Source organism: Anolis carolinensis, chromosome 2, assembly GCF_035594765.1.
Source record: "Anolis carolinensis isolate JA03-04 chromosome 2, rAnoCar3.1.pri, whole genome shotgun sequence".
NCBI classification, from domain to species: Eukaryota; Metazoa; Chordata; class Lepidosauria; order Squamata; family Dactyloidae; genus Anolis; species Anolis carolinensis.
The window spans coordinates 30259162-30286289 of NC_085842.1; the positions used below are offsets into that span (position 1 = coordinate 30259162).

At 40.7% G+C, this 27128-nt stretch overlaps 2 protein-coding genes across 2 annotated transcripts; one reads left to right on the forward strand and one right to left on the reverse strand.

Moving 5' to 3' along the window:
- Positions 1–1189: 1189 nt before the first annotated feature.
- On the reverse strand, positions 1190–9674 carry LOC100561946 (cholinesterase). Its single transcript, XM_008105614.2, has 4 exons — positions 9385–9674; positions 6206–7691; positions 5117–5256; positions 1190–1687 (listed from the first exon to the last, which is right to left on the reverse strand). Exons 2-4 carry the CDS (start codon positions 7681–7683, stop codon positions 1638–1640), a joined length of 1668 nt encoding a protein of 555 aa, XP_008103821.1. The 5' UTR covers positions 7684–7691; positions 9385–9674; the 3' UTR covers positions 1190–1637.
- A 5793-nt stretch (positions 9675–15467) lies between these two features.
- On the forward strand, positions 15468–26128 carry rpp21 (ribonuclease P/MRP subunit p21). Its single transcript, XM_003217949.4, has 6 exons — positions 15468–15637; positions 16603–16702; positions 20217–20317; positions 22518–22600; positions 23729–23875; positions 25403–26128. The coding sequence occupies exons 2-6, from the start codon at positions 16655–16657 to the stop codon at positions 25552–25554; spliced, it is 531 nt and encodes a 176-aa protein (XP_003217997.1). The 5' UTR covers positions 15468–15637; positions 16603–16654; the 3' UTR covers positions 25555–26128.
- Positions 26129–27128: the final 1000 nt, after the last annotated feature.

The following is a 27128-nucleotide window of genomic DNA, read 5'->3' on the forward strand; positions in this document are numbered from 1 at the left end:
AGTGGTATCGAACTGCATTAATTCCATAATGTAGATGCACCTCTGGAATTCTAGCCAGTTCCAACTCAGAATGTAACATCAAATGGCCTTTTACCATATTTTTTAAAAGAGAATTTCTTCTGGCAGTCATTTGGCTGGTCAGATGGAACCATTTATTGATTTCTCCTAAATGATTTCCAACCAGTGGGAAGAAAGCATGAAATGATCAAGGCCATGTTTAGAAGTGCTCCCACCTGCTTCTGGCCTCCATTCACCTTTTATCAGTCATGGGATGACAAGCATGTGATAATGCTGTGAATTATAACTGCTGCCGGTTTAGGTACTGTTCCATTATCTAGTGCCACCAGGAGGGGCACTAGAGAGAGAAGGGTTGTCCCATTTATGGGGTGGAGTTGAAGGAGGAAAACCAATTCCCCCATTTTCGCTGGTCATCCCTCCCTGCTTCCCATATCATAAAGGATGGGGGTTTTTTTTCCACAATGGGGTCATGGGTGGGGGAAATAACAGGAAAACAGTGGGAAATGGTTTTCCTCCTTCAACCCACCATCCACCTTCTTCTTTCAATCAAAGAAGGACAATCCTTCTTTCTCTAGCGCCCCTGATAGTCTCCATCTGGATAATGGAAAAGATCCTGGTTCGAAAAATCACCAAAATTAACATGTCCCCTTAGTTGCTGACCTCTTTTATTTATTTATGGACTGGGAAGCTATAGTAGAAGAGCTGATATAATACTTTCAAGCTACCATTCATGATTTCAAAGAGTTTCAAATAGTCTCTTTTTATGTATTAAAACGAGATTCTGAAAATGTCTTTGTTGGAAATAGCAACCTTCTTCAAGCCTCCACTAGTAATTTGGTTTGTATATGATTCTGATTGCTTACTGTATTGTATAGATATTGTACATGTATGTTTTGGTATGCAGCTTTACTCTATGTTTCTTGAGGTTGTAGGAGGGCTGCAGACCATATGATCAGGTCTGGGACTGCTGAGATCTCAGACTCTACTTTAGAACACAGAGACGCCACAAGACTTTGGACTGTTAAGAGCAAACTCATGTTGCTGTTGATTGTAAGAAATATGCCCTGTGTTATCTGCACAGAGTTACTACTTCAAATCTTATCTGTAACTGGATTGACAAGTTATGTACCTGTAGGCTGAATCCATGAAGGTTGTGAGTAAACCAGATATGTTATTTTTAACAAAGTGGACTTTATTTTTGTCTCTTGAGAGACATGATATAGAAACAAGATTGTATAGGAGAGTAGATGTTTTTGGGCACTGAAAAGAACATTTCTGAAGAATTGCTATATTTTATGCATCAGAGACAACTCGGTTATCAGTCTAACAACTGAAAATCAAATTGCCTTACATAAGTATATGTGGATATATACCACTGAAGAGAATATTTTACTCAAACTAGTTTTTGGCTCTTCTCTGAAAGATCATACTTTTACAAAAGGTTATGATTTTCAAATGGCTGTGAAAGTGAATGCCATTTTCTCCCAAAGGTTATGATCGCTATGATCTTCCATTGCAAAGTATAAATGCCACAGAAGAATTCTTATAATGGAGCTCCACTTCAGGGTTGAAGTAACAGAGAAGGTGACTTGATGCTGCTAAGAAACATCTCTGAAGTTTCATTGATTGCCAGAAATTCCACTGGTGGGAATGTCCTCCATTTCAGAATCTGGAAAACAATTACATAAATTCAAGAAAAACAGGTCTTGATTGAATTACAATCTGCCAAGGCACTTTGATACCTCAGTAAAAATCATGGAATTTACTTGTCACCACCTATACTAGCCTCAATATTGACAAATCAACAAGATAAAATCCCACCTGCTTTCCTTTCTGTTGTTTTGATTGTGAAGTGCTCCCTACCTGACTGTCTCTTAGGACCCTTCTACGCTGTCGTATAAAATCCAGATTATCTGCTTTGATCTGGATTATATGGCAGTGTAGACTCATATAATCCAGTTAAAAGCACATAATCTGATAATTTGCTTTGATAATCTGGGTTATATGGCAGTGTAGACCCCGTCACAGTGTGATGATTGCAGGCTATAAGCACTGGATTCCTAGCAAACTAAGAAAGCAGGTTTTTCTGCAGATTGTTTATGGGATGATATCAGGTGCCTCTAGAGCAGGGGTCCCCAAACTTTTTAAACAGAGGGCCGGTCCACAATTTTTCAGACTGTGGAGGGGCCGAATTATCATTTGAAAAAAAAAATTCCTATGCATACTGCACATGTCTTATTTGTAGTGCAACAACAACAACAACAACGAAAGAACAATACAATATTTAAAAATGAAAACAATTTTAACCAACATAAACCTATTACGATTTCAATGGAAAGTGTGGGCCTGCTTCTGGCCAATGAAATAGTCAAGTTAATTAGAACTGTTGTTGTTGTGTGCCTTCAAGTCATTTCAGACTTTGGCTGAGCCTAAGTCTAAAATTAATTATTTATTTACTGCATTTATTTACTACATTTATATCCCACCCTTCTCACCCCGAAGGGGACTCAGAGCAGCTGTATGTACATACAATATATTATATTATTAGCATAACACAATATTAGCATTATATATTACTATATTGAACTATACCACTATACTATTATATAATATGTAATATATAACATACAATTAATATTATTATATGGTATTACTATTAGTATTATATTGTATAACATAAGATTATTATCAATATTATATGTATTACAATATATTATATTATTAAAACTGATATAAAAATATTATATTATAAAACTGAGGTCGGGGGCCAGGTAAATGACCTTGGAGGGCCGCATCCGGCCCCCGGGCCTTAGTTTGGGGACCCCTGCTCTAGAGCAACGTCTCTCAACCTGGGGGTCAGGATCCCTGGAAGAATCGCGAGGGGGTTTCATAGGGGCCGCCAAAGACCATCAGAAAACACATATTTCTGGTGGTCTTAGGAACCCCTTTGGCAGAGAAGGCTGAAAATCTCTCCGACTGTCCTCTTCCTTTTTGGAACCAGACGGTGAATCCTCCCACCAAAAGCTCTCCTCTGCTGTGTTCAAATTTGGGCATATTGAGTATTCGTGCCAAGTTTGGTCCAAACCCATCATTGTTTGAATCCACAGTGCTCTCTGAATGTAGGAGAACTACAATTCCAAAACTCAAGGTCAATGCCCACCAAACCTTCCAGTATTTTCTGTTGGTCATGGGAGTTCTGTGTGGGAAGTGTGGCCCAATTCTATCGCTGGTAGGGTTCAGAATGCTTTTTGATTGTAGGTGAGCTATAAATCTCAGTAACCACAACTCCCAAGTAACAAAATCAATCCCCCCACCAACCCAACCAGTATTCAGATTTGGGCGTATCGGGTATTTGTGTCAAATTTGGTCCAGATCCATCCTTGTTTTGGTTCACAGTGCTGTCTGGATGTAGGTGAACTACATCTCCCCTAAATCACTGTCAATTCCCCCAAACCTCTCCAGTATTTTCTGCTGGTCATGGGGATTCTATGTGCCAAGTTTAGTCCAGGTCTGTCATTCGTGAGGGTCTCAGTGGTCTGTGGAAGTCAGAGCTGATTCGATTGAAGGTACTGCAAATCTGTCACCTATTGTCCACACTCCCCAAACATATTGTTTTTGTGATCACTATGCTTTAAATATGTTCAATTTGTATCAATGAAAATACATCCTACGTATCAGATATTTACATTACAATTCATAACAGTAGCAAAATTACAGTTATGAAGTAGCAATGAAAATAATGTTATGGTTGGGGGTCACCACAACGTGAGGAACTGTGTCAAGGGGTCATGACATTAGAAAGTTTGAGAACCACTGATCTAGATAGTCTCTGTTACTTGACTGATTTTTCCCTCTCAACTCTTCATTTATTTTCTTGAGTCAATCAATGCATGTGAGATGCTTTGCTTCAGTGCCCCCCATCCCAAATGTTTCTGCTTAATTTTTTTCTCCATCACCCACTGCTTAAGAGAGAGTTTCTAATAACAGCTTGGTCTGTTTTCCGTCCATCTCAACACCTCATCAGCCTTGTTGCTATACAACTGAAATGCTTACCATTTGTCATCTGAGATTATTACTCCAACATAAGTTTCAGAGACATGGTAAGTGTCCACTGCATTTTTCCAACTAGTAAACAGAACAAGTCTAAAAGCAAGATTTTTTTCTTCTTCTTGAAACTGGCAAATATATCAGATATCAGTAAGTGGAGATATCAACAGAAGACGCCAGTAGGGAGATAAAGGAATACTTCAGTTTGAAGACTAGAGATTCTCAATTCTACTGTTAAATACAGCCATCACAACCCATCCTGCCTGTTTGACACTGAAATGTGAAGTCTCCAATAATGTCCAGGCTTCCTAAAGAAAATTTTCTCACTTTCCTAGTACCCCCAGCTACTTATTAGGCTTTTTCCTGCATGCTTTCCCCTGTCTCCCCCATTATTATTAGGGATAGTGTACCAGCCCAGTGTTGACAAATGGGAGTAGCATAGTGACCAATCTCTTCCCTTCTCCCAGTCATTAATATCCATAATGATCAATATCCAACAAAGACCTTTCTTTGTTCATTTGTAATTACTTTAGTTTGCTCTAGCAAAGTGTATACAGTAGACCTTCCAATTTTCTAAGGATAGGATTATAACACCCTGTGAAAGTGGGAAGGCCACAATTTTTTTAAAAAGTGAAATGCTATTTTTTTTTACTTAGGAGAACACCTCTCTAGAAATCTCTAAGTCCTCCAGTGCAGTAGCTAACCATAAAATCATCCTAGAGAAACTACAAATGTCTAGAAAATTGTTTTCTCTCAGATCTCTGGACCATAGGGCTGCTCTGGAGGACCTAGAGATTTGTGGAGAGAACATATTAAGCAAATCTGCAAAAGGTAAGTCTGCAAAAGTGGAGGGCTGACTGTAAACTTTTACATGTTTGCAATGGCCTTGCCAATATCCTAGTTATTTGGTGACTATTATGTAACCATGTATAGATGTGAATTCATGTACTGTGTGTCAACAAAGACATCATGAGCAGCGTGTCTAACATTTAAATCACATCTCACAGGATAAGAGGATAAGCCAGCTAGGTGTCTCTTCCACGCCACTTACCTCTGGGTTCCAGCCAGTCCCAGATTCCACAATACAGAGTGGGTGACATTTCCTTTGCCTCGGATCCCTCTATGTCGATGCGGAAGAAATTCTGTCCTGTAAAGATAGGCCAGTCTTGGGCATTTTCCTCATTAGGAGACCTGTGAGGGAAGAAAATCTTACTTGTCATGGGAAAGAAAAAATGGGGGAGAAAAGTGGAGATAATGGTGCAGTTGCCAAATCTTCCTAAGTCTACCTAATGCCATGTCTACAAAGTAAACGTGTCCAACCTATAAAACTGCCAAGTCCAAAATCTAAAATCAATCATTCAATTCACTATGTTCTTGTTGTTCTGTGCCTTTAAGTCATTTCTGACCTATGGTGATCCTATGGCAAACCTTATCCCAGGGTATTCTGGAGCTGAGAATACATAACTTGCCCTTAATCATCCAGTGGACTTCCATAACTGACGGCACTTCCACACAGCCACATAACCAAGAATATCAAGGCAGAAAATCCCACAATTTCTGCTTTGAACTGGGTTATCTGAGTCCACACTGCCATATATTCCAGTTCAAAGCTGAAAATGTGGGATTTTATTCAGCTGTATGGAAAGGCCCTGAATAAGGACTTGAACCCTGGTTTCTGGAGTTGCTGTACAACATTCAAATCATTTCGCCACAGTGGCTCTCTCCAAGCAATCCATGTAACATCAATGAGCATTTGTTTAGTATTTGCCATGATAAACACATTACAGAGTAGTATGATCTCATCTACCAGATTGGCCAAAGACTGTCCAAATTGACCTGTTTGAGTATCTGTGAAGCTATCTAAGGCCAACTTTCTAAGGCAATCAGTGCGCATTTCCAAGTGCTTTGCAAAATGTGGCTTCTCAAGGACCTGAGTTGTATTTCAGCGATTTGTTTTCAAAACCACCACCCAGAAACACAGCTCAAAATTCAAATGAAGACAAGAAGCTAGCTCTCCATCTATAGAAAAGGAAGCAAGTCAAGTTGGATCCTGATATTTGGAAAAGGAGGCAATTGCAAGAGGTTGAAAAGGGAGGAACAGAGGAGGCATCTAGAATATTAAGTGCAAGAGATCACTTACCCAGTTCTCACAAACTGTCCCCAATACCGCATAACTCTTTGGCTCAATATTTTCTCAGCCTCTGGATCGGTCAAATTGCTTCGTGTCAGAGACAGTATGTTACCAACCATATAGGGCAGCTCAGCACAATGGGTTGCCCCAATCCAGTCAGGGGCACCTGCATAGGGGGGATGGTGTGTGAATACGTAGGCAAAAACAGGGCTTCCAGCCTTTGCCATCTGGGTGGCCACTTCAGCCACGGAACACAAGAACATATGGTCCCCTGCAGCTTTGACCATTGCATTGCGGTATCGCTCTTTTCCGTTGTTCCCCAGGGTATACAGGAATGCTGCAGCCTGAATGGCACACTGGGAAGCCTTGGGTGCCACAAGCCGGAGACCCTGCAGTAACTGCTTGTGATTGATCAGGCTCTCATTAGATATACTTAAACCGGGAGCATTATCCATGAGGAAAAGTGTGCCCTCCTCCGTGGTGAAGCCAGTCAAGATGGGCTTAAGTGGGAAGCTTCTGGCTTCCAGAAGATTCCTGGGGTCATCTGGAAGGAATTCCCCATCTGTTGTTGGTACAAAGATAGTTGTTATCAGGTTCCTTGGCTCAGTACCAGGTAGCTTCCGCATAACCTCTCCTGGATCCTTTCTCTGCAAGCAGTTCACCACACCTTTGTCATCATTCTCCGCACAGCCCAACATCTGGCCTAGATGTCTCCCTCTGGCCTTGGCCTCCTCAGGACTCACCCAGGCCCAGGGGGAAATGGCAGCCCCGCTTTGTAAAGTGGCCTGAGCAAAGACGGGTTGGCTCACTGGTGACAGAAGGTGGAAACCGACGGATGCACTCCCAGCACTTTGACCTCCTAGGGTGAGCCGAGTGGGATCCCCACCAAAGGCAGCAATGTTGTCCTTCAACCAATGCAATGCCAAGTGTTGGTCCCACAAGCCAGCATTCCCCGGAGCACCTGGAGGCAGAGCTAGAAAGCCCAGTGCACCCAGGCGGTAGTTGAGGGAAGCCACAATGATGTTCTCAGTGGCAGCTAGCAGGCTTTTATCGTAAGAACCAGTGCCCATGAAAAAGCCACCTCCGTGGATCCAGACAAGGACAGCAGCTGGCCCCATAGGCAGGGGATAAGGCACCCAAATGTTGAGGAAAAGACAGTCCTCAGAGACCGAAGGGATGGGATCTGAGTCTAGCACCTGGTTATACCTGTAAGGATCAGAACTCTCTTGGTAGCAGGAATTGGCAAAGCTGGTGGCCTCCAGGATATGACTCCAAGGTTGATGGGGACGGGGCTTCTGGAAACGCAATTCTCCCACAGGAGGTTCAGCATATGGGATTCCCAAGAAAGCTGTCACCATCCCAGACTCTGTCATGATGTGTTTGCCCTGGATTGGGCCACTGCTAGTGACCACCACAGTATCTCCTCTAGAAGTAGAACCGGGATCCAGACAGAGGAGAAGGAGCAGGCAGAAAAATGCTTGAGACATCACAGCAACTGAAAATAAATTATTCTCAATGATTTAATGGCAGATCAAATATGCTGCATGATTTGGGGTTTCTTCACCATCCCGCATTTTTAGATTGCAGCTCCCATGTCATTGGGTCAGTAGGACCTCTTCAAGATTGTTGTTGTGTATCCTCCAGTCATTTCTAACTTATGACAATCCTAAGGAGAATTTATCATGGGATTTTCGTGGCAAAGAGGAAGGTTGCCTTCAAAGGGAGGTTGCCTTTGCCTAATTATGAAGCTGAGAGTGTAAAAAGTCACCCAGTGGTTTTACATGACTGAGTTAGGATTTGATTACAATTGCTGTAGTTCAACACTAAAACTATTACACTATGTCAGTTCTCACCTTTGAAGGCACTATCCCTTTTTTTAGGAATAGGATTCAGTACCATTCATTCCTTGGATTCTCTGCTCCATTGAAATAGGAGACATCAGTCACCAATGGTTCCCATAATCCTGCATATCATAAATTGGAGCCTTTGGCTTTTCAGAGGCAAACATTGCTAAGGCAATACAGTAGAGTCTCACTTATCCAAGCCTCGCTTATCCAAGCCTCTGGATAATCCAAGCCATTTTTGTAGTCAATGTTTTCAATATATCGTGATATTTTGGTGCTGAATTCGTAAATACAGTAATTACAACATAACATTACTGCGTATTGAACTACTTTTTCTGTCAAATTTGTTGTATAACATGATGTTTTGGTGCTTAATTTGTAAAATCATAACCTAATTTGATGTTTAATAGGCTTTTCCTTAATCCCTCCTTATTATCCAACATATACGCTTATCCAAGCTTCTGCCGGCCCGCTTAGCTTGGATAAGTTAGACTCTACTGTACTTAAGAATCTTAGAGCTTAGGAGAAACTGAGAATTGTCATTGACTTTCAGTCTTCTTCCAACAGCCAGACAACTATTTGTAAAGTTCGAAATAGAAATAAATAGAATTGGTCCTACGATAAAAGAGCTACCTTGGAGATTGGATTTTGAATGCCATAAAGGGACATATTTTTTTGTTGATCTTTAGTTTTCAATTGTACTTTTAATGACCACCAGTGAGAAGAGATCTGCTTCTTCATATACCAAAACTGCTTATTTGACCTTAGATAGGATGCATTTGGGCTTTTATTCTGAAATTGCCCAACCCATTCCCAGAACAGTGCAAGGGCACCCAGACGTAATTTGTGTGGTGTAGACATTTTACCTTTAGACCAGTGGTTCTCAACCTGGGGTCCCCAGATATTTTTGGCCTTCAACTCCCAGAAATCCTAACAGCTGGTAAACTGTCTAGGATTTCTGGGAGTCATAGGCCAAAAACATCTGGTGACCCCAGATTGAGAACCACTGCTTTATACCATGACTCTGGATAACAGGATTCAAATTCCTACTAGGGCATGAAACCCAATCAGTGAACTTGAGCAATCACATTCTCTCAGCCCATGAGAAAGACCAAAGGCCTTTCATTTATATTTTTAAAATATATGATTTATTGCTTATTTTACATAGACTTCAGAGGTTTCTCATTATTTTCATGCGACATGGCTACATGCTGCACCCGACACCCTAACATGCCATGACACCATTTGGAAAGCTCTGAATTAGAGATTCCTCATCATCATATCACACATTCAACTGTTATGCATTTGGATGTCACACACAGAAGGGAGGAAATAAAGACTCACCTCTTGTGTACAAAATGCAGAAGTGAATTGGAAATTCTCAGCCAAATTCACAGTTCGATCTAGAGAAATGTGGAACACCTCTTCTTTGGCAATATCCAAGAGAAACAAACATCCAGTCAGGGGTTATATGCAGCAATATTTGCTCCTGAGTCAATAGTGTTTGTACTTGTGGAAAAGTCTTATCATGAGTGACTTAGTAAGCCCCAAGAATGAAGGCCAAAGCCTACAAAAACAAAAGCTTCACATTATGATACCAAATAGTATCATAACATGAAAGGAAGTCTCAGGAGCAAATGTGGTCTCAGCTCCTGTGTAAGATTAATTATGAAGCATGTAAAATGTGCATTGAACAACACCTTGGACCTTGATTTGTGAGAACCTCAGAACATCTTTTAATGCTGAAAATCATAGAATACAGTATTGAAAGAAAGACCAAGGGTCGTTCAGTCCAATCTCGTTCTGCCATGCAGTCCTGACAGGTGGCCATCCAGCCTCTATTCGAAAACCTCCAGAGAAGGAGACTCCGCCATACCCTATTCTGCTATTGAACAGCTCTTATAATCCTAATTGTAGGTGGAATCTACAGAGCAGAGCACTTGATGAACCAACCTGGACACAGTATATTATTTGAGAACACAGAAATGCTTGACCACTCCAACAGCTATCATGTCAGACTACACAGAGAAGCCATTGAAATCCACACGCATGTGGACAATTTCAACAGAAAGGAGGAAACCATGAAAATGAACAAAATCTGGCTACCAGTATTAAAAAACTCCAAAATCAGAACAGTAGATTGGAAGCAACACTCTGAGGGCAGAGGAGCCCCAGGGACGTCTAATTACTCTGAACAAAGGATGCCCCCCAGGCAAGAGACAAACCTTTCCAATGCTAATTAGGGTGATTAACTGCAACATTAACTGGCTTCCAACTGACAAAGGACTCTTGTCACACCCTGGACTCTCCACAGATATATATTTACCTTCCTTGCCTAGTCTCTCCATGCCTCACAACCTCTGAGGATGCCTGCCATAGATGTGGGCGAAACGTCAGGAGAGAATACTTCTGGAACATGGCCACACAGCCCTGAAAGACATACAACAACCCTTTGATCCCGGCCATAAAAGCCTTCGACACGTTTTTCGTGTAGTTTAAATCCATTCTTTCATGTCCTCGTGTGCGTCTACACTGCAGAATTAATGCAGTTTGTACACCACTTTAGCTGCCATGGCTCAGTGTTATGGGATGTTTTGAGAGGTAGTTTGGTGAGGCACCAGCACGCTTTGGCAGGAAAGGCTAAAGATGTAGTAAAGCTGAAACTCCTATGATTCCATAGCATTGAACTGCGATAATGTGTTGTGAGTTCAGGTAAAGTGAACCACGTATGTCGCCTTGACCACACTGGATGAAAGACAGGCTGCAAATGTCAATAAATAATGTGGCCACATATTAATTAACACGTTGAAAGTCTGTTTCACATGGAGACATGATGAAGAGCCCTGGGATACATATATTCAGAGAAGAATAAATGCCCTTTCTCTTTGAAAGAAGGGGCTGTGCCTGGTCTGGCAAGGGCAACCTATGGCCAGTTCATGGACTCGGTCTCCCATCACCCCAATCATTGGCCATCCTGTGTGGGGCAAATGGGAGTTGGAATCCTTGAACCTGAGATGACAAAAGTTGCTCACCTATGATTAGCAAAAGGGACTCATATATGTATACCCCACACATAATAGGAGGCAAATCGTGTGTTTCGTGACCTTTCTTATGGCATATATAGTAGAGTCTCACTTATCCAACATTCGCTTATCCAACGTTCTGGATTATCCAATGCATTTTTGTAGTCAATGTTTTCAATATATTGTGATATTTTGGTGCTAAATTTGTAAATACAGTAATTACTACATAGCATTACTGCATATTGAACTACTGTACTTTTTCTGTCAAATTTGTTGTATAACATGATGTTTTGGTGCTTAATTCGTTAAAATCATAACCTAATTTGATGTTTAATAGGCTTCTCCTTAATCTCTCCCTATTATCCAACATATTCGCTTATCCAACATTCTGGCAGCCCGTTTATGTTGGATAAGTGAGACTCTACTGTATCTCTTACTTGTAACATTGTATGACTCCATCTTTCCAGCTATGATTTCTTTATCAGAGCTAGAATTTTATTGATGTAATGTGTAGTTTATTTTTATGTTGAAATAAAAATATGTAAAATAATAAAACATTAAACATCTGCCTAATGAAAGAGAAAGGATTACTGCCCAGTTGTTTTAATTGTTTTGGTTCCAAACAACAGTTCAAACCAATATTACACGATGTAGCTCGATTTTTCTCCCTGGGTTATAAATGTCATTTTCTAATTGGTTCTATCATTAAAAAATGGGGAAAGTTTATTAAACTGCAAAACCTATTTAGCAAAGAAAGCTAAAGACTCTATAAAACCACACTCCCACAATTTCATAGCATTGAGTCATGGCAGTTAAAAATGGTATCAAACTGCATTAATTCTACAGTAAAGACACTTCTGGAATTAATTCTAGCCAGTTCCAGCTCTGAAAGTGACACCCAGTGGTCTTTCACCATATTTTTAAAAGAAAATTTCTTCTGGCAGTCATTTGGCTGGTCAAGTGGAACCATTTATTGATTTCCTCCTCAATAATTTCCAATTGTGGGAAGGAAGCATGAAATGATCAAGGCCATGTTCAGAATTGCTCCCACCTGCTTCTCGGCTCCATTCTCCTTTTATCAGTCATGGGATGACAAGCATGTGATAATGCTGTGAATTGTAACTGCTGCTGTAGCCTGAAGCATATGTTCTCCCCAAGTCCAACACTTAGCATTACTATACTGACAAAGTTTGGACTTTTAATGCTAGGCTGTGCTGGTGTTTTGGTTTTTTTTTTTTTTTAGTTTCTATAGAGCTATTTTTTTCATATAATTTGTTTTATGTTTCATAACGTATTTACTTATTTTTAAACTCTTAAATGTATACTTTTATTTACTTTGCATTGTTTTTAACTAGCATTATTTTAATATGTTCTTAACTGCCTTGAGTCCCATGCTTTTGTTACATCCCGTATAGACTACTTCAATGGGCTCTACATGGGATTGCCTTTGAAGACTGTTCAGAAGCTTCAACTGGTTCAACGAGTGGCAGACAGATTGCTCACCAGAGCAACATACAGGGAGCATATAACCCCCTTGCTCCACTGGCTGCCAGTCTACCACTGAGTACAATTCAAGGTGCTGGCATTAGCCTATAAAGCCCTAAATTTTAATATAACTGCTTGTTTTAATTGTTTGTTTTATGTGGTATTGAATTGTTGCCTATATGTAAGACCGTTCTGAGCCCCCTTCGGAACTCAGAGAAGGGCAGGATATAAATATGGTAAATAAATAAATAAATACCAAGCAAAAAAACTTTTGTAAATGAACAAAAGTTCAATATATATAAATCATACTTTTGTTCATTTACGTCCCATCTGTCTCCTGGCATTTATTTATTCATATCCATACACACCACCACAGTTTAAAAAATAATTTGATTCTTTTTTGCAACTATGGGCGCATGAGAACTAAGGGAGAACTATACTGCAGATTTAATATTACATGTCAATTTATCATTTATCGCAATATCCCAAATCTCCTTATACCATTCTTCCAATTAAGATTAAAAGAGGGTTATTTAAAAAGGATGATTTTGGGAAGATATGGGGAAAATTTATAGAGTTTGTATATGTAAAAGGTAAGGGGAACAAACCTGTAAAAGAAACAATGGAATTTTGGGAATAAATATTGTAATTGGCTGGTCTTGGGTGAAGGGATAGCACTAGGTGAAGGGTAACAAAAGGTAAATAATATGAGTATGTAATATAGTTAGAGAGTGAAAATATTATAAAGGTAAAGGTTTTCCCCTGACGTTAAGTCCAGTCATGTCTGACTCTGGGGGTTGGTGCTCATCTCCATTTCTAAGCCGAAGAGCCGGCGTTGTCCATAGACACCTCCAAGGTCATGTGGCCGGCATTACTGCATGGAGCGCCCTTACCTTCCCGCCGGAGCAGTACCTACTGATCTACTCACATTCACATGTTTTCGAACTGCTAGGTTGGCAGAAGCTGGAGCTAACAGCGGGCGCTCACTCCGCTCCTGAGATTTGAACCTGGGACCTTTCGGTCTGCAAGTTCAGCAGCTCAGTGCTTTAACACACTTCGCCATCGGGGCTCCGAATACTATAATACTTAATACTATAGGAGCTATGATATACATAACTCTGTACTGCAAATTTGTTAAAGAATGTATAAGTACCGAATATGTAAAATTCACAATTTTTCAATAATTAAAATTTAAAAAACGGAGATTATGTGTGTGTGTGTGTGTGTGTGTGTGTATACTGCAGAATTGATGCAGTTTGACAGCAGTTTTAACTGTCAGTAGTCTTTGACAGGGAAGGCCACTTATCAAACTCAGACTACAAGTCTTGTATTCCTCCTCATTAGACATCATGACCAGAGATGATGGGAGTTCTGATACTGTAACATCCGGAAGGCTGTTGTTTCTTTTGTTCAGCCAGGAGAGTGGGGTGCAGATATAGATATAAGGGTTGTGGATGTGGTGCCTGACTTCAAAATGCCCTTTAACCTTTTCCCAACCTCAAAACCCCAAGTGTGATTGGGTTGCCATTCCCACCATCCCCAGTCTGCATGGTGGATTATTAAAAGTGATGGGAATTGTCATTCAGTAACATCTGGGGACCCAATCTGAACACTGACCATTGTGTGTGTGTGAAGATATAGATATAGATACAGATATAGATATAGATATATAGCAGGGGTGTCAAACTCATTTTCATCAAGAGCCACATCAGCTTTATGGTAGTCTTCAGAGGGCCTTTGAATCCATGGATGGAGAAGCAGTGGATACAGAGGGCCAACTATCTATCTATCTATCTATCTATCTATCTATCTATCTATCTATCTAGTTGGCCCTCTGTATCTACTGGGTTGCAGTTAAACATCAAGAAAACCAAGATTATGACAACCAGACTGATTGATAACTGGCAAATAGAGGGAGAAAACATGGAGGCAGTGACAGACTTTGTATTTCTGGGCGTGAAGATTAGTGCAGACGCAGATTGTAGCCAGGAAATCAGAAGACGTCTACTTCTTGGGAGGAGAGCAATGACAATCTTGATAAAATAGTGAAGAGTTAGAGACATCACACTGTCAACGAAGGTCCACATAGTTAAAGCAAAGGTATTCCACATAGTAACCTATGGATGCAAGAACTGGACCATAAGGAAGGCTGAGCGAAGGAAGATAGACGCTTTTGAACTTTGGTTTTGGAGCAAAATCCTGAGAGTGCCTTGGACCGCAAGAAGATCCATCCAGTCCATACTCCAGGAAATAATGCCCGGCTGCTCACTGGAGGGAAGGATATTAGAGGCAAAGACGAAGTACTTTGGGTACATCATGAGAAGAAGGGAAAGCTTGGAGAAGGCAATGATGCTGGGGAAAATGGAAGGAAAAAGGATGAGAGGCTGACCAAGGGCAAGGTGGATGGACGGTATCCTTGAAGTGACTGGCATGACTTTGAAGGAGCTGGTGGTGGCCACGGCCGACAGGGAGCTCTAGCGTGGACTGGTCCATGAGGTCATGAAGAGTCAGAAGTGACTGAACGAATAAACAACAACAACAATCCACTGCTTCTCCATCCATATATCTATATCTATCTATATCAATATCTATATGGCCCTCTGTATCCACTGCTTTTCCATCCATGGATTCAAAGCCCCTTTGAAGGCAATCATAAGGCTGATGTGACTCTCGATGAAAATGAGTTTGATACCCTTACTATAGACATTGCAAAACTACAACTTTCATGATACACAGCATTGAGCCATGGCATTTAAAGTGGTGTCAAGCTGCATTCATTCTACAGTGCAGATCCACTCAATGCATTCATTCTAAGATGTAAATGCAAAGGATCTGCTAGCAGAATAACAGGCTTGCAGACACAGATGTTTATATTGTTAGTCCTCCTACCTAGAGGGCATCCTTGCACCATCCGTTCAATTGAAAGGAATCGGAAGAGACTACATTTCCCAGGGACCTTTGCTGCTCCAAAACCGGGAACAGATCCCAACCGGGATCTTTTATATTAAGGCGAGTGATCGAAGGGAGAAGCTGTTTTTTCCTCCCTGGGTTAAGAAGAACAGAGTGGATTCTTCTCGGAAAATTAAAAGGCAAGAAAGTTATTTAAAAGACACCAGATGGCATTGGCTGCAGGTTCTCTATCTGAGTCTCTTTTGCATTCCCACGTACAGTAGGGTCTCACTTATCCAACTTAAACGGGGCGGCAGAATGTTGGATAAGCGAATATGTTGGATAATTAGGAGGCATTAAGGAAAAGCCTATTAAACATCAAATTAGGTTATGATTTTACAAATGAAGCACCAAAACATCATGTTAGACAACAAATTTGGCAGAAAAAGTAGTTCAATATGCAGTAATGCTATGTAGTAATTACTGTATTTACGAATTTAGCACCAAAATATCACGATATATTGAAAACATTGACTACAAAAATGCGTTGGATAATCCAGAACGTTGGATAAGTGAATGTTGGATAAGTGAGACTCAGATATGCGTAGGATTTCAACCCTGCTCTGTAGCAATTCTATTGCTTGAAATACCTGTGTGCTTGCTATGTTAGGATGGGTTGCATCTCCACTGTAGGATTAATGCAGTTTGGCACCGCTTTAACTGCCATGGCTCAATGCTATGGGGAGCTGTAGTTTTACAAGGTCTTGAGCCTCCTCTGCCAAAGAGGGCCAGTGCCTCACCAAACTACAACTCCCAGGATTCCATAACAGTTAAATTAGTGTCTAGTTGTATTAATTGTACACCAGGCATGGGCAAACGTTGGCCATCCAGGTGTTTTGGACTCCAACTCCCACCATTCCTAACAGCCTCAGGCCCCTTCCTTTTCCCCCTCAGCCGCTTAAGCAGCTGAGTGGGAAAAGGAAAGGGCCTGAGGCTGTTAGGAATGGTGGGAGTTGGAGTCCAAAACACCTGGACGGCCAACATTTGCCCATACCTGATATAGATACACCCTAGGACTCAAAGGTGATTGTGTTGCATTGTTTTGAACCTTTCGCTGCTGTTTATTGATCTTTGTCCTTTTACAAAAAACGCTTGCTTCCCGCAGGATCTCGCCATATTCGTTGAAAATCTTGGAACAGACTCTTTCCCCGATCACCATGATAAAGGACAAAGAAGCATTTCAGAGACTCAATTTCCTCTATCAGGTGAGAAACATGTTCAGTTGTGCACTATCAGTATTTCGCCCACATCTATATCCTCAGAGGTTGTGAGCTATATAATATACCTCACAACCTCTGAGGATGCCTGCCATAGATGTGGGCAAAATGTCAGGAGAGAATGCTTCTGGAACATGGGCATACAGCCCGGAAAACACACAACAACCCTGTGATTCTGGCCATGAAAGCCTTCGACAACACTTTTGTATGTGTGTTTGTGAGTGGGGTTGGGGGGGGGGGCTCTGTTGGTTGGTATTATAGATAAGGACACTGCATATGTCAATAATAATTTTTAAGGGTTACAGACAACCAGTACCTTGCACTACCAAGCTGCTGAGTGAATGTGGTGAAACGTCAGGAGAGAATGCTTCTGGAACATGGCCATATAGCCCGGAAAACACACAACACATACAAAAGGGTTCCTTTCCGCATTTCGTAATTTGTAAGGAGAGAGACAAACTCTTAAGGATCTGAATTCTGTGCCAAATCCCAATGTGAAGACATCGAAATTTAACAGACCAGAGTTTCTTAAACTTTTTCCACCTGAGAAATGTTTACGTAATCCCAAGTATATAGGTATATAATATAAATAAGAGATCAAAATATAATGTCTACTGATAACAAATCAGCATTTGTGTGGTTGAAGGCTTTCATGGCCAGAATCACTGGGTTGCTATGAGTTTTCCAGGCTGTATAGCCATGTTCCAGAAGTATTCTCTCCTGACGTTTCACCCACATCTATGGCAGGCATCCTCAAAGGTTGTGAGCTCTGTTGGAAACTAGGCAAGTGGGGTTTATATATCTGTGGAAGGTCCAGGATGGGAGAAAGAACTCTTGTCTGCTTGAGACAAGTGTGAATGTTGCAATTGGCCAGCTTGATTAGCATTGCCTTGCAGCTTCAAAGCCTGGCTGATTCCTGCCTGGGGGAATCCTTTCTTGGTAGGTGTTAGCTAGCCATGATTGTTTCATGCCTGGATTTCCCCTGGGTTTTTTGTTTTGTTTTTGTTTTGTTTTTTGGTGTTGCTTCTTATTTACTGTCCTTATTCTAGAGTTTCTTTAATATGGGTAGCCAGATTTTGTTCATTTTCATGGTTTCCTCCTTTCTGTTGAAATTGTCCACATGCTTGTGGATGTCAATGGCTTCTCTGTGTCGTCTGACAAGGTGGTTGTGAGAGTGGTCCAACATTTCTGTGTTCTCAAATAATACACTATGTCCAGTTCATCAAGTGCTTTGCTATGACTGAATTATCTGGTTGGATAAGTCTGCAGTGCCTTTCATGATCCTTGATTTGTATTTGGGCAATGCTGCATTTAGTGGTCTCTATGTAGACTTGTCCGCAACTGCATGCAAGACTTGATAAACAATGATTTTCCTTTTTGTGGAATAAAGCTGAAGCATTTTCTGCAGAGTAAACAATGCATGTTCTTGCTAGCAGATCTGTGTAAATAGGTGGGGTTCAGAAAACTTTTACTGTTGCCAAACTTTTTGGGGCTCCCAACATTGAGCTAAGGGTCAGGACCTACAGATTAATAGGCAGTATTATAATTAATACAACATCAACCATGAGCTTGGGGTCTCTGCACCCCACTTTTATGTCCCTTGAATGCCTCCATCAGTTGTCCCAAAGCTCTTCTGGTCTCCAAAACCATATTTTCAATTTGGCATGATTTTAAATAACTCTTTGGTCTCAAACCATACGGAATGCCAAAAAGGCCTACACCTACAACAGCTAGAACCCAATAATATGTCAAAATACTTGAGGGTTTTTTTTCTGCAATCTCTTCCAAGTTGAAAGGAAATAAGAGATGTGGTTTCCAGGTGCCGTTTTGAGGGGAACAACTGAGAAAAATTGAGGTTTAGTCTTAGGGAGAAAAAGCTCTTGGACCCCATACAGTTGCCAGACCCTCTATAGAAAATAATTGTTCCAGTTTTGGTATATAACTATACTGGAAGTAGGCAACTTAATGCCCTCCAGATTGATTGATTGATTGATTGATTGATTTTTAAGCTGCAGCATTCACCAGCAACAACTAGCATGTTTGGTGGGCATTTTAGTGCAAAACATGTGAAGCTTACCAGGTTGCCTGTTGTTAGTAAATATTGTCTTTGCAACTACACAGCTTTACTACAGGTGGCTGCCAATTGACAGCAAATCAGATCCATTCTGGATGGTTTGGATTTTGCATTTCCTAATTCTGCATGGTCATTTGAATGATCTACCTTTGTAGCCTTTATTGCACGTTCCCTTGCGTGAGCTCGTGCTCATGAAAATGTATGTCATTAAATTGCTGCATGACCCTTTGGCCCCATCTACACTGCTGATTTAATGCAGTGCAAAGCTAATGTCAAATTGCAGCAGCTAGACAACAAACTCCTATGAAAGCAAGCCCTTAATGTGCCTCAGTGCTGTATGGTTTGTATAATCACCATCTGGGCGTCAAACTGGTTCCAGAATGACAATATAATCATCTTCTCAGCAAAATCACTTTCTTTAATTTAAATTATAATTTTAATATTATTTTTATTTATACTCTGCTTTATCTCTTCCAAAGGAGACTTAATACCAGTTTGAAACTGTATAAAATGGTCCGTGTAAATGTAAATGTGCCTTAAGTGTGTATCATAACGTTTGGATGGCCTTCTGCAACATTCCTTTGTGAAATGCTGTTTTGTTGTTGTGTGCCTTCAAGTCATTTCCAGCCTGTGGCGACTCTATCAAAAGGTTTTCTTGTCCAGATTTTTTCAGAGGAGGTTTGTAGTGGCCTTCCTCTGAGGCTGAAAGAATGTGACTTGCTCAAGATCACCCAGTTAATGTCATACCTGAGCAGAGATTTGAGTTAGTGTATGGTCTCCAAAGTTGTTGTCCAACACTTAAAACACTATTCCGTACTGTTGCCATGAAAATCGGAGAACTGTATACAGTAGAGTCTCACTTATCCAAGCTAAACGGGCCGGCAAAAGCTTGGATAAGCGAATAACTTGGATAATAAGGAGGGATTAAGGAAAAGCCTATTAAACATCAAATCAGGTTATGATTTTACAAGTTAAGCACCAAAACTTCATGTTATACAACAAATTTGACAGAAAAAGTAGTTCAATACGCAGTAATGTTATGCTGTAATTACTGTATTTACGAATTTAGCACCAAAATATCACAATATATTGAAAACATTGACTACAAAAATGGCTTGGATTATCCAGAGGCTTGGATAAGCGAGGCTTGGATAAGTGAGACTCTACTGTAGTTGGAAAGAATCGACAAGGGACATCTAGACCAGGCTTTGGCAAACTTTGGCCCTCCAGGTTTTTTGGACTTCCAATTCCCACAATTCCTAACAGCCAGTAGGAGTTGAATCCAAAACACTTGGAGGGCTGAAGTATGCCCATGCCTGATCTAAACCCACTGTATGTGTGTCATGTGAAAGGCACATAGCCCTGGGCAACTCTTTAGGTGTGGTGGAGTGATGCAGATCTTTAACTTTCTTTTGCTCCCCACAACAGGCAGCACATTGTGTCCTTGCAAACAACCCAGAAAACCAGGAGTTGGCTCGCTTCTATTGCCACACCCAGAACAGCATCAGCCGGAGGCTTGTCTTAAGACAGTGAGTAGCAGGATTGGGTTCAATGGGTAATGAGGAATAGGACCTCTACCTTATAGGGTGGGAATAAACAATACATGGGCTGCATGCATCTCTCGATTGTTTTGTCAACCCTTAGTGTCAAATTTGCTCTGGTAGAAATAAAAGGCCCGGGCTGTGGCGCAGGCTGGTGAGCAGCCAGCTGCAACAAATCACTCTGACCAAGAGGTCATGAGTTCGAGGCCAGCTCGGAGCCTGCGTTTGTCTCTGTCTTTGTTCTATGTTAAGGCATTGAATGTTTGCCTTATATGTGTAATGTGATCCACCCTGAGTCCCCTTCGGGGTGAGAAGGGCGGAATATAAATACTGTAAGTAAGTAAGTAAGTAAATAAATAAATAAATGTTGAGATGAAACTTCTTAGGATTTACTCCCAGTAAGATTACATAGGATAGCTTTATACATCAACAATGTATTACAGTTCTACCTTAGTTAATGAAGTACAGTTCAACCTCCACATCTACAGGAGATACGTTTCCAGACTTTGCGTGGATACTTGAAATCACAGATAATAGTGAACCTCTTATTTTCACTTGAGATGAATGATGGAGGTACCAGCTTATACTGGATACCCTACATGAATAAGTGAAACTATGGATAAGTTGGAACTGGGTTTTTTTCCCCGCTTCCACAGATACAGGGGTCATACTGTAGATATGTTCCTAAGTATTATTTCTTTAAAAGAAAATATGGTACCAGAGGCAGAATTTACAAGAAAAGAATATAGATAGATTCTTGCATCATACAGAAGAACACTTCAACTTGTTTCATTAGACTTTTTATTCAAAGCTAATAGTGTGCACATATTAAATAAAATGTCACGTTCACTTCTGCCTTCTAGAGACTATCCAAATGTTTCTTCCAAAATTCATTCAGGGACTGGGTTTTTTTTTTGTTCACCAGCCTCCAGTTTTCTTAGGATTTCCATTTTAATGGCCAAATGTATGCGTTGTTATTGTTGTTGTGTCCATATCTAGTAAGGTAGGTTCACCTGCTTTTCCCTTTCCCTCTATTTTACTGTTTGTACATGCCAAGTAAAGGCAGCTACTTCTCTGCTTGCCTATTGCAGGCACAGCTATAGTTGATAGGTGTTTCACCTTGGCAGTGAAATGATTGGTTATTTATATGGTAGCCCCCTGATCTGAAGACCCATGATGAAACAACTCTGCTAAAGCTATTTATTTATTTTAATGTATTATTTATTTACAGTACAGTAGAGTCTCACTTATCTAACATTCGCTTATCCAACATTCTGGATTATCCAACGCATTTTTGTAGTCAATGTTTTCAATATATCGTGATATTTTGGTGCTAAATTCATAAATACAGTAATTACTACGTATCATTACTGCATATTGAATTAATTTTTCTGTCAAATTTGTTGTATAACATGATGTTTTGGTGCTTAATTTGGAAAATCATAACCTAATTTGATGTTTAATAGGCTTCTCCTTCATCTCTCCTTATTATCCAACATATTCGCTTATCCAACATTCTGCCGGCCCGTTTATGTTGGATAAGTGAGACTCTACTGTATTTATATTCTGCCCTTCTCACCCCAAAGGGGACCCAGGGCACATAGACAGCAAACATTCTGTGCTGATTATTACATTGTCAAGACAGACAACAGATAGATAGATATATAGGTTTCCCCATCTTTTGACATCTTTGGGGGCTGTGCTCGGTTCTGGCCACCTGCGGGTGCTGTCACTCCATTTCCCTGCCGAAGAGCTTTCTTTATTCGTAAATGTCCTGCTTTTTTCTGATCAAACGGCAAGTCTAAATACCTCCTCGCTTTAATGTGGTTCCTATATATCTACTCACATTTGTTTTCGAACAGCTAGGTAGGCAAAGCTGGACTAAAGGTCAGGAGCTCACCCTAACCTGGGCTTTGAACCTTCTACCTTCCAGTTGGTAAGATTTATTGCAGCTTGGCGATTAACCTACTGTGCTAAAGCTAAGCATGAGTCCATTTACACTGTAGAGTATCCAACCATTGGCCGAAGCATCTGAGGCTTCTGGGAGTCAAAGTCCCAAACACACAGAGGACTAGTATTTGGGACTCACTGATCTTGAGGGCTACACATCCCTCATACTTTTCATAAGGCATTCTGAACTTTCTGGACTAAAGTATTTTATTTGTCTTTCATTTTGGTTTGTTTTCAGGGACCCATCTGTGAAAAGAACCATCTGTAAATCTTGCTTCTCCCTTCTTGTCCCCGGAGTCAGCGCAACTGTCCGCCAAAGAAGTGAGTGGTCTAGTCTCTTCCTCCTTATCTGCAGCGCTTTAAAGAGGTTTCTAAATGCTGTTCCTTGTTCCAGAGGGATTGATGGATGTGTTACAACATATATAGAGAGCTGTGGGTGCAATGTGATGTATTTCAAAGGTTGGGAAAGTTCAGCAACAAAAATCTCCGAGTAGGGTCATCTAAAATTTGAAAGCTCTCTGGGTAGGGTCATGTATAAATTTGAACTATTCCAGGCCTCTCCAGATTTTGTTGATAGATCAATGACCACGTTTCTACTGGCAAGCATTTGTTTTTGCCTTAGAAGTGTGTTTATTAGATGTACAGCATGGACCAGATCTCCCAATTTTCAAAGGCAAAAGGAAACAGAAACATGCAAAGGAAACTTTATGGCAGGAGTGGATATCTTGTGGTTTTCCATATACAGTGTTCCCTCACTACTTCACGGTTCGCTTTTTGTGGATTTGCTGTTTTGCGTTTTTTCAATAAACTCTAAAAGAATATTATAAATCATAAAAAAAATTACAGTTTACAGCCTAAGGAAGGGAGGAAAGAGAAGCCAAAGGGAGAGAAAATGAGCCCAAGCCGCAATGGGAAGAGAAGGAGGCAATTTATCAACATGCTATTCGTTGATAAAAACTTAAAATAGTGTATAACTACTAAAATAATGTATAAATATAAAAATAAACATAGTGTCCCTACTTTGCGGAATTTCACTTATTGTGGGTGGTCCTGGAACCTAACCCCCGCGATAAGTGAGGGAACACTGTATTGTTGGACTGCAAATCCCAGGAGCCAGAGTCAGAGACTACAGATAGCTTTGTGAAATAAGAGTAGTTGATCATAGAAATTAAACATGTATCAGTAACATATTTTGTGTTCTGCCTTCAGTTTGCTCAAAATCAAAGTGAGCACCATCCTAGGTGGCAGTTTAGAGCATTCCATGACCAGCATGATTTATTAAATTTAGTTATGGTCAAAATGATGTTTGAATTCTCTTCGTAAGTGGGTCTGTAGGTTCTCTTGAACAGATTAGCTCTGAATTAAAGCAGGCATGAAAATGGTCAAGGCAGGGAAGGAGATCTTTTGAGGCGATTTCTTGATTCATTCCCTCTTCATTTCTGAAACTAGAGCGCCGAAATCAGCGGTGGACTGCCGTGCAGTGTCTCAAGTGTGGTCTAACTAAGCGTTTCCTTAGCAATCCTAACTACAAACTGTGGTCAGAACAGCCTGAAGCATTACTAGAGAATCAGGCATCAGCCAATGCAGGAGGAAAAGGTAATTGTTTCCTTTCATTTACTGCATATACGCAAGTGTAAGCCAGGGCACCTAATTTTATCACAAAAAACTGGGACTCAAGTATAAGACGAGGGTGGGAAATGCAGCAGCTACTGATGAATTTTGACACTGCATTATATGGTCATCATAGGCTCAAATAATGCAGTTTAACTACATTGAACAGCATGATAGGAGCCCACACTGACCACGTAATACAGTGTAGATAGGCTCTTAGTCAGTTCATGCAAGATCAAGTTGCATATCGTGCATTTTGTTACTGAAGTATCAAAGCATATTTCAACCTCTATAAACAGGTCTAGTATTGCATTTTTCTATTATTCCAAAATGTATGTGTTTTCCAGTAGAAAACAGTAATTTTTTAACATTGCTCCGTGGCATCAGAATTTCTGAAAATTCCTGACACTCCTGAAAGAGTTATCGTGAAAGAAAGATGTCTTCAGTTTTTTTACTAATTGTTTCCACAACAAGCCAAATTTTTCAAAATCCAATTATCATAGGAACAGAAAGTGAGGTGAAATCTTCTGAACAGGGGCACAGACAGCAAAACAAACACCACAGGAGTGTGAACCCTTCTTTATGCTATCCAAAGCTTGTATGTATGCGTGTGTGTAGATATATATATAAATATAGTTACACTTAAAAATGTACCTGTTCTGAATTACATGCAAATACAGCTTAAGATCAAACCTACAGAACCTGTCTTGTTCATAACTTGGAGACTGCCTGTATCTGTAATGTGAATGTTTAAACTGGACTGCAAAACAGAGTTTCTCTTCCAAAACTAAAGGTAGGAAATAACTTCTGTAAATTAAGGTAGCCAGAAGGTGTTATACTATGTCACTATTTTGGAAGGCTAGAGGGTGATGAAGGAGCGCCCCTTCATCATCCTGTAAAAGGTAAAGGTAAAGGTTTTCCCCTGACATTAAGTCTAGTCGTGTCCGACTCTGGGGGTTGGTGCTCATCTCCATTCCTAAGCCGAAGAGCCAGCGTTGTCCATAGACACCTCCAAGATCATGTGGCCGGCATGACTGCATGGAGCGCCGTTACCTTCCCACCGGAGCAGTACCTATTGATCTACTCACATTAGCATGTTTTTGAACTGCTAGGTTGGTAGAAGCTGGAGCTAACAGTGGGATCTCACTCTGCTCTCCAGATTCAAACCGTTGACCTTTTGGTCAGCAAGTTCAGCAGCTCAGCGGTTTAATCCATTGCGCCACCGGGGGCTCCTCTCATCCTGTAGCCTCCTGAAATAGCAATCATGTGACCACAGACATTTTGTTAATTGGGAGGGCTGCTGAAAATCACTTGATGTGAAGAATGTTGTAATTGGAAGCGTTCTTGGACTGAGATGAGGAAACCATTGTCCTCCAAATAGTGGCAGACTGTAATGTTTATCATCCTCTGCTAGGACTGGTGTTGCAGTCCATCAATATTTGGAGGGCCATACCTTCCCCTCTTCTAATTGAATTACCTTCAAAGCCGTTCTTTCCTTGTTTCTTTCTCCAGGCCAGATAAGTGGCTCATTCCAACAGCCCCACAAAGGTCCTCAAGGGAAAAAGACAACAGCCTCAAGTTCTGAACCTCAGAGTCATCCTGCCCCCAAGGAGGCCACAGTAGGCGTCAAGTCTAAAGGGAAGGACAATCCTAGTGAAAAGTGAAATGGAAGCTTCTCATTCAGGCTGACAGCTGTGGTAATCATGTTTGGTGGTTGAAAGGAGGTGTGATGGAGAACCAAACAATGTAAAAAAGGTGATTTGCCATGGAGATAAATTCACAGTTTATTTTTGCAAGCCAAAGTATAACATATTACTGGCTGGGCATGGATAGTTCAAACAAGAGGAGTTCCTGAATAAAGATTCCCTTTTCTTTGGAAACCAATTTGTGAGGGAAAGTGGGTCTTTTGGGGCCAACCAACAGTCCACATTAGTAATATCTTTCCCACCATCTTCACAGCTAGAAATTCCTTTTGCCTCTAATACCCCCTTTGTGCCTGTAATCCTGCCTTTCATCTGCCTGGATTAGAATTTACCTAATTCCCCCACCTGGACTACAATTTACCTAATTGCCATGGGGCTAGAAATGTTAATGTCAGGAAATTTTGGTAAACTTGTTCTCACACTAAAAGCTGAGGGAAAGACTTCTCAAAGAAGGTGATTGCACCAATTCAATGTGATAATGGTATATGCAAAAGTTATGTAAAAACTTTGAAATAAAGTTTTGTTCCAAATGGTTCCACTTGTGTTACCTTTACATTGTATACACCCTTGGTTAAAAACATAGCATGTGGCACAGTTTCACAATAATCTACATTAACCCACTAACTTAAGCATGCAGACCTCTTTTAAGTCTGAAAGTCAAGGAAATTATAGGAAGAACATATTTCAGTCGTGGGTGAGCCCAGAAGCAAAAAGGTGAGTTCAGGGGTTTAGTTACTGGAGGGGGGACAAAATAAAGACATTGTCCTCAATAAGAAGTTTTTTCCCCAAAACATTGTCCTTCAGGCTCCAAATTTCTAGCGTTGCATTAACATAAAACTTATTTTCGTTGTTGCTGAAGGCTTTAATGGCCAGAATCATTGGGTTGCTGTGAGTTTTCCTGGCTGTATGGAGATGTTCCAGAGGCATTCTCTCCTGATGCTTCACCCACATCTGTGGCAGGCATCCTCAGAGGTGTTAGGTCTGTTGGAAACTAGGAAAGTGGGTGAAAACAGGAGCTCCAGACATGAAACAATCAGGGCCAGTTAACACCTCCCAACAAATGATTCCTTAAGGCAAGAAGCAGCCAGGCATTGAATCTGCAAGGCCACTAAACGCTAATCAAGGTGATCAGTTGCAACATTCACACTTGCCTCAAACAGACAAGAGTTCTTTCTCCCGACTGGGACTTTTCACAGATATATAAATCTCACCTGCCTAGTTTCCAACAGATCTCACACCTCTGAGGATGCCTGCCATAGATATGGGTGAAATGTCAGAAGAGAGTGCTCTGGGTCACATTTGCATTGTCTCCATTGTCAGGTGACTACTTTTGGGAATAAAACTTGTTTCACAATTGAACTCAAAAACCTTTCACTTGCCTCCTGATGCTGTGAAACAATAAAAATGACAAAGCACCATGCAGGACAAGAGTTGCAAAAGCTACAATGAGGTGCTTTTACATGATTCATTAAAGTTACAAGAAGTGTTCCTAATGTAGCCTTTGTGTAAGTACAGAGAGGCACAATGAATATGCA

Bases quoted from the DNA above. Each gene is read 5' to 3' on its own strand.
- rpp21 (XM_003217949.4), top strand. From the start codon at position 16,655: ATGATAAAGGACAAAGAAGCATTTCAGAGACTCAATTTCCTCTATCAG. The intron at 22,601-23,728 runs GTGAGTGGTCTA...TTCTGAAACTAG, and splicing joins CGCAACTGTCCGCCAAAGAA to AGCGCCGAAATCAGCGGTGG. The intron at 23,876-25,402 runs GTAATTGTTTCC...TTCTTTCTCCAG, and splicing joins AGCCAATGCAGGAGGAAAAG to GCCAGATAAGTGGCTCATTC.
- LOC100561946 (XM_008105614.2), bottom strand. From the start codon at position 7,683: ATGTCTCAAGCATTTTTCTGCCTGCTCCTTCTCCTCTGTCTGGATCCC. The intron at 5,257-6,205 runs GTAAGTGATCTC...CTTCCCTCACAG, and splicing joins GGACAGTTTGTGAGAACTGG to GTCTCCTAATGAGGAAAATG. The intron at 1,688-5,116 runs GTAAGTGGCGTG...ATTGTTTTCCAG, and splicing joins GGACTGGCTGGAACCCAGAG to ATTCTGAAATGGAGGACATT.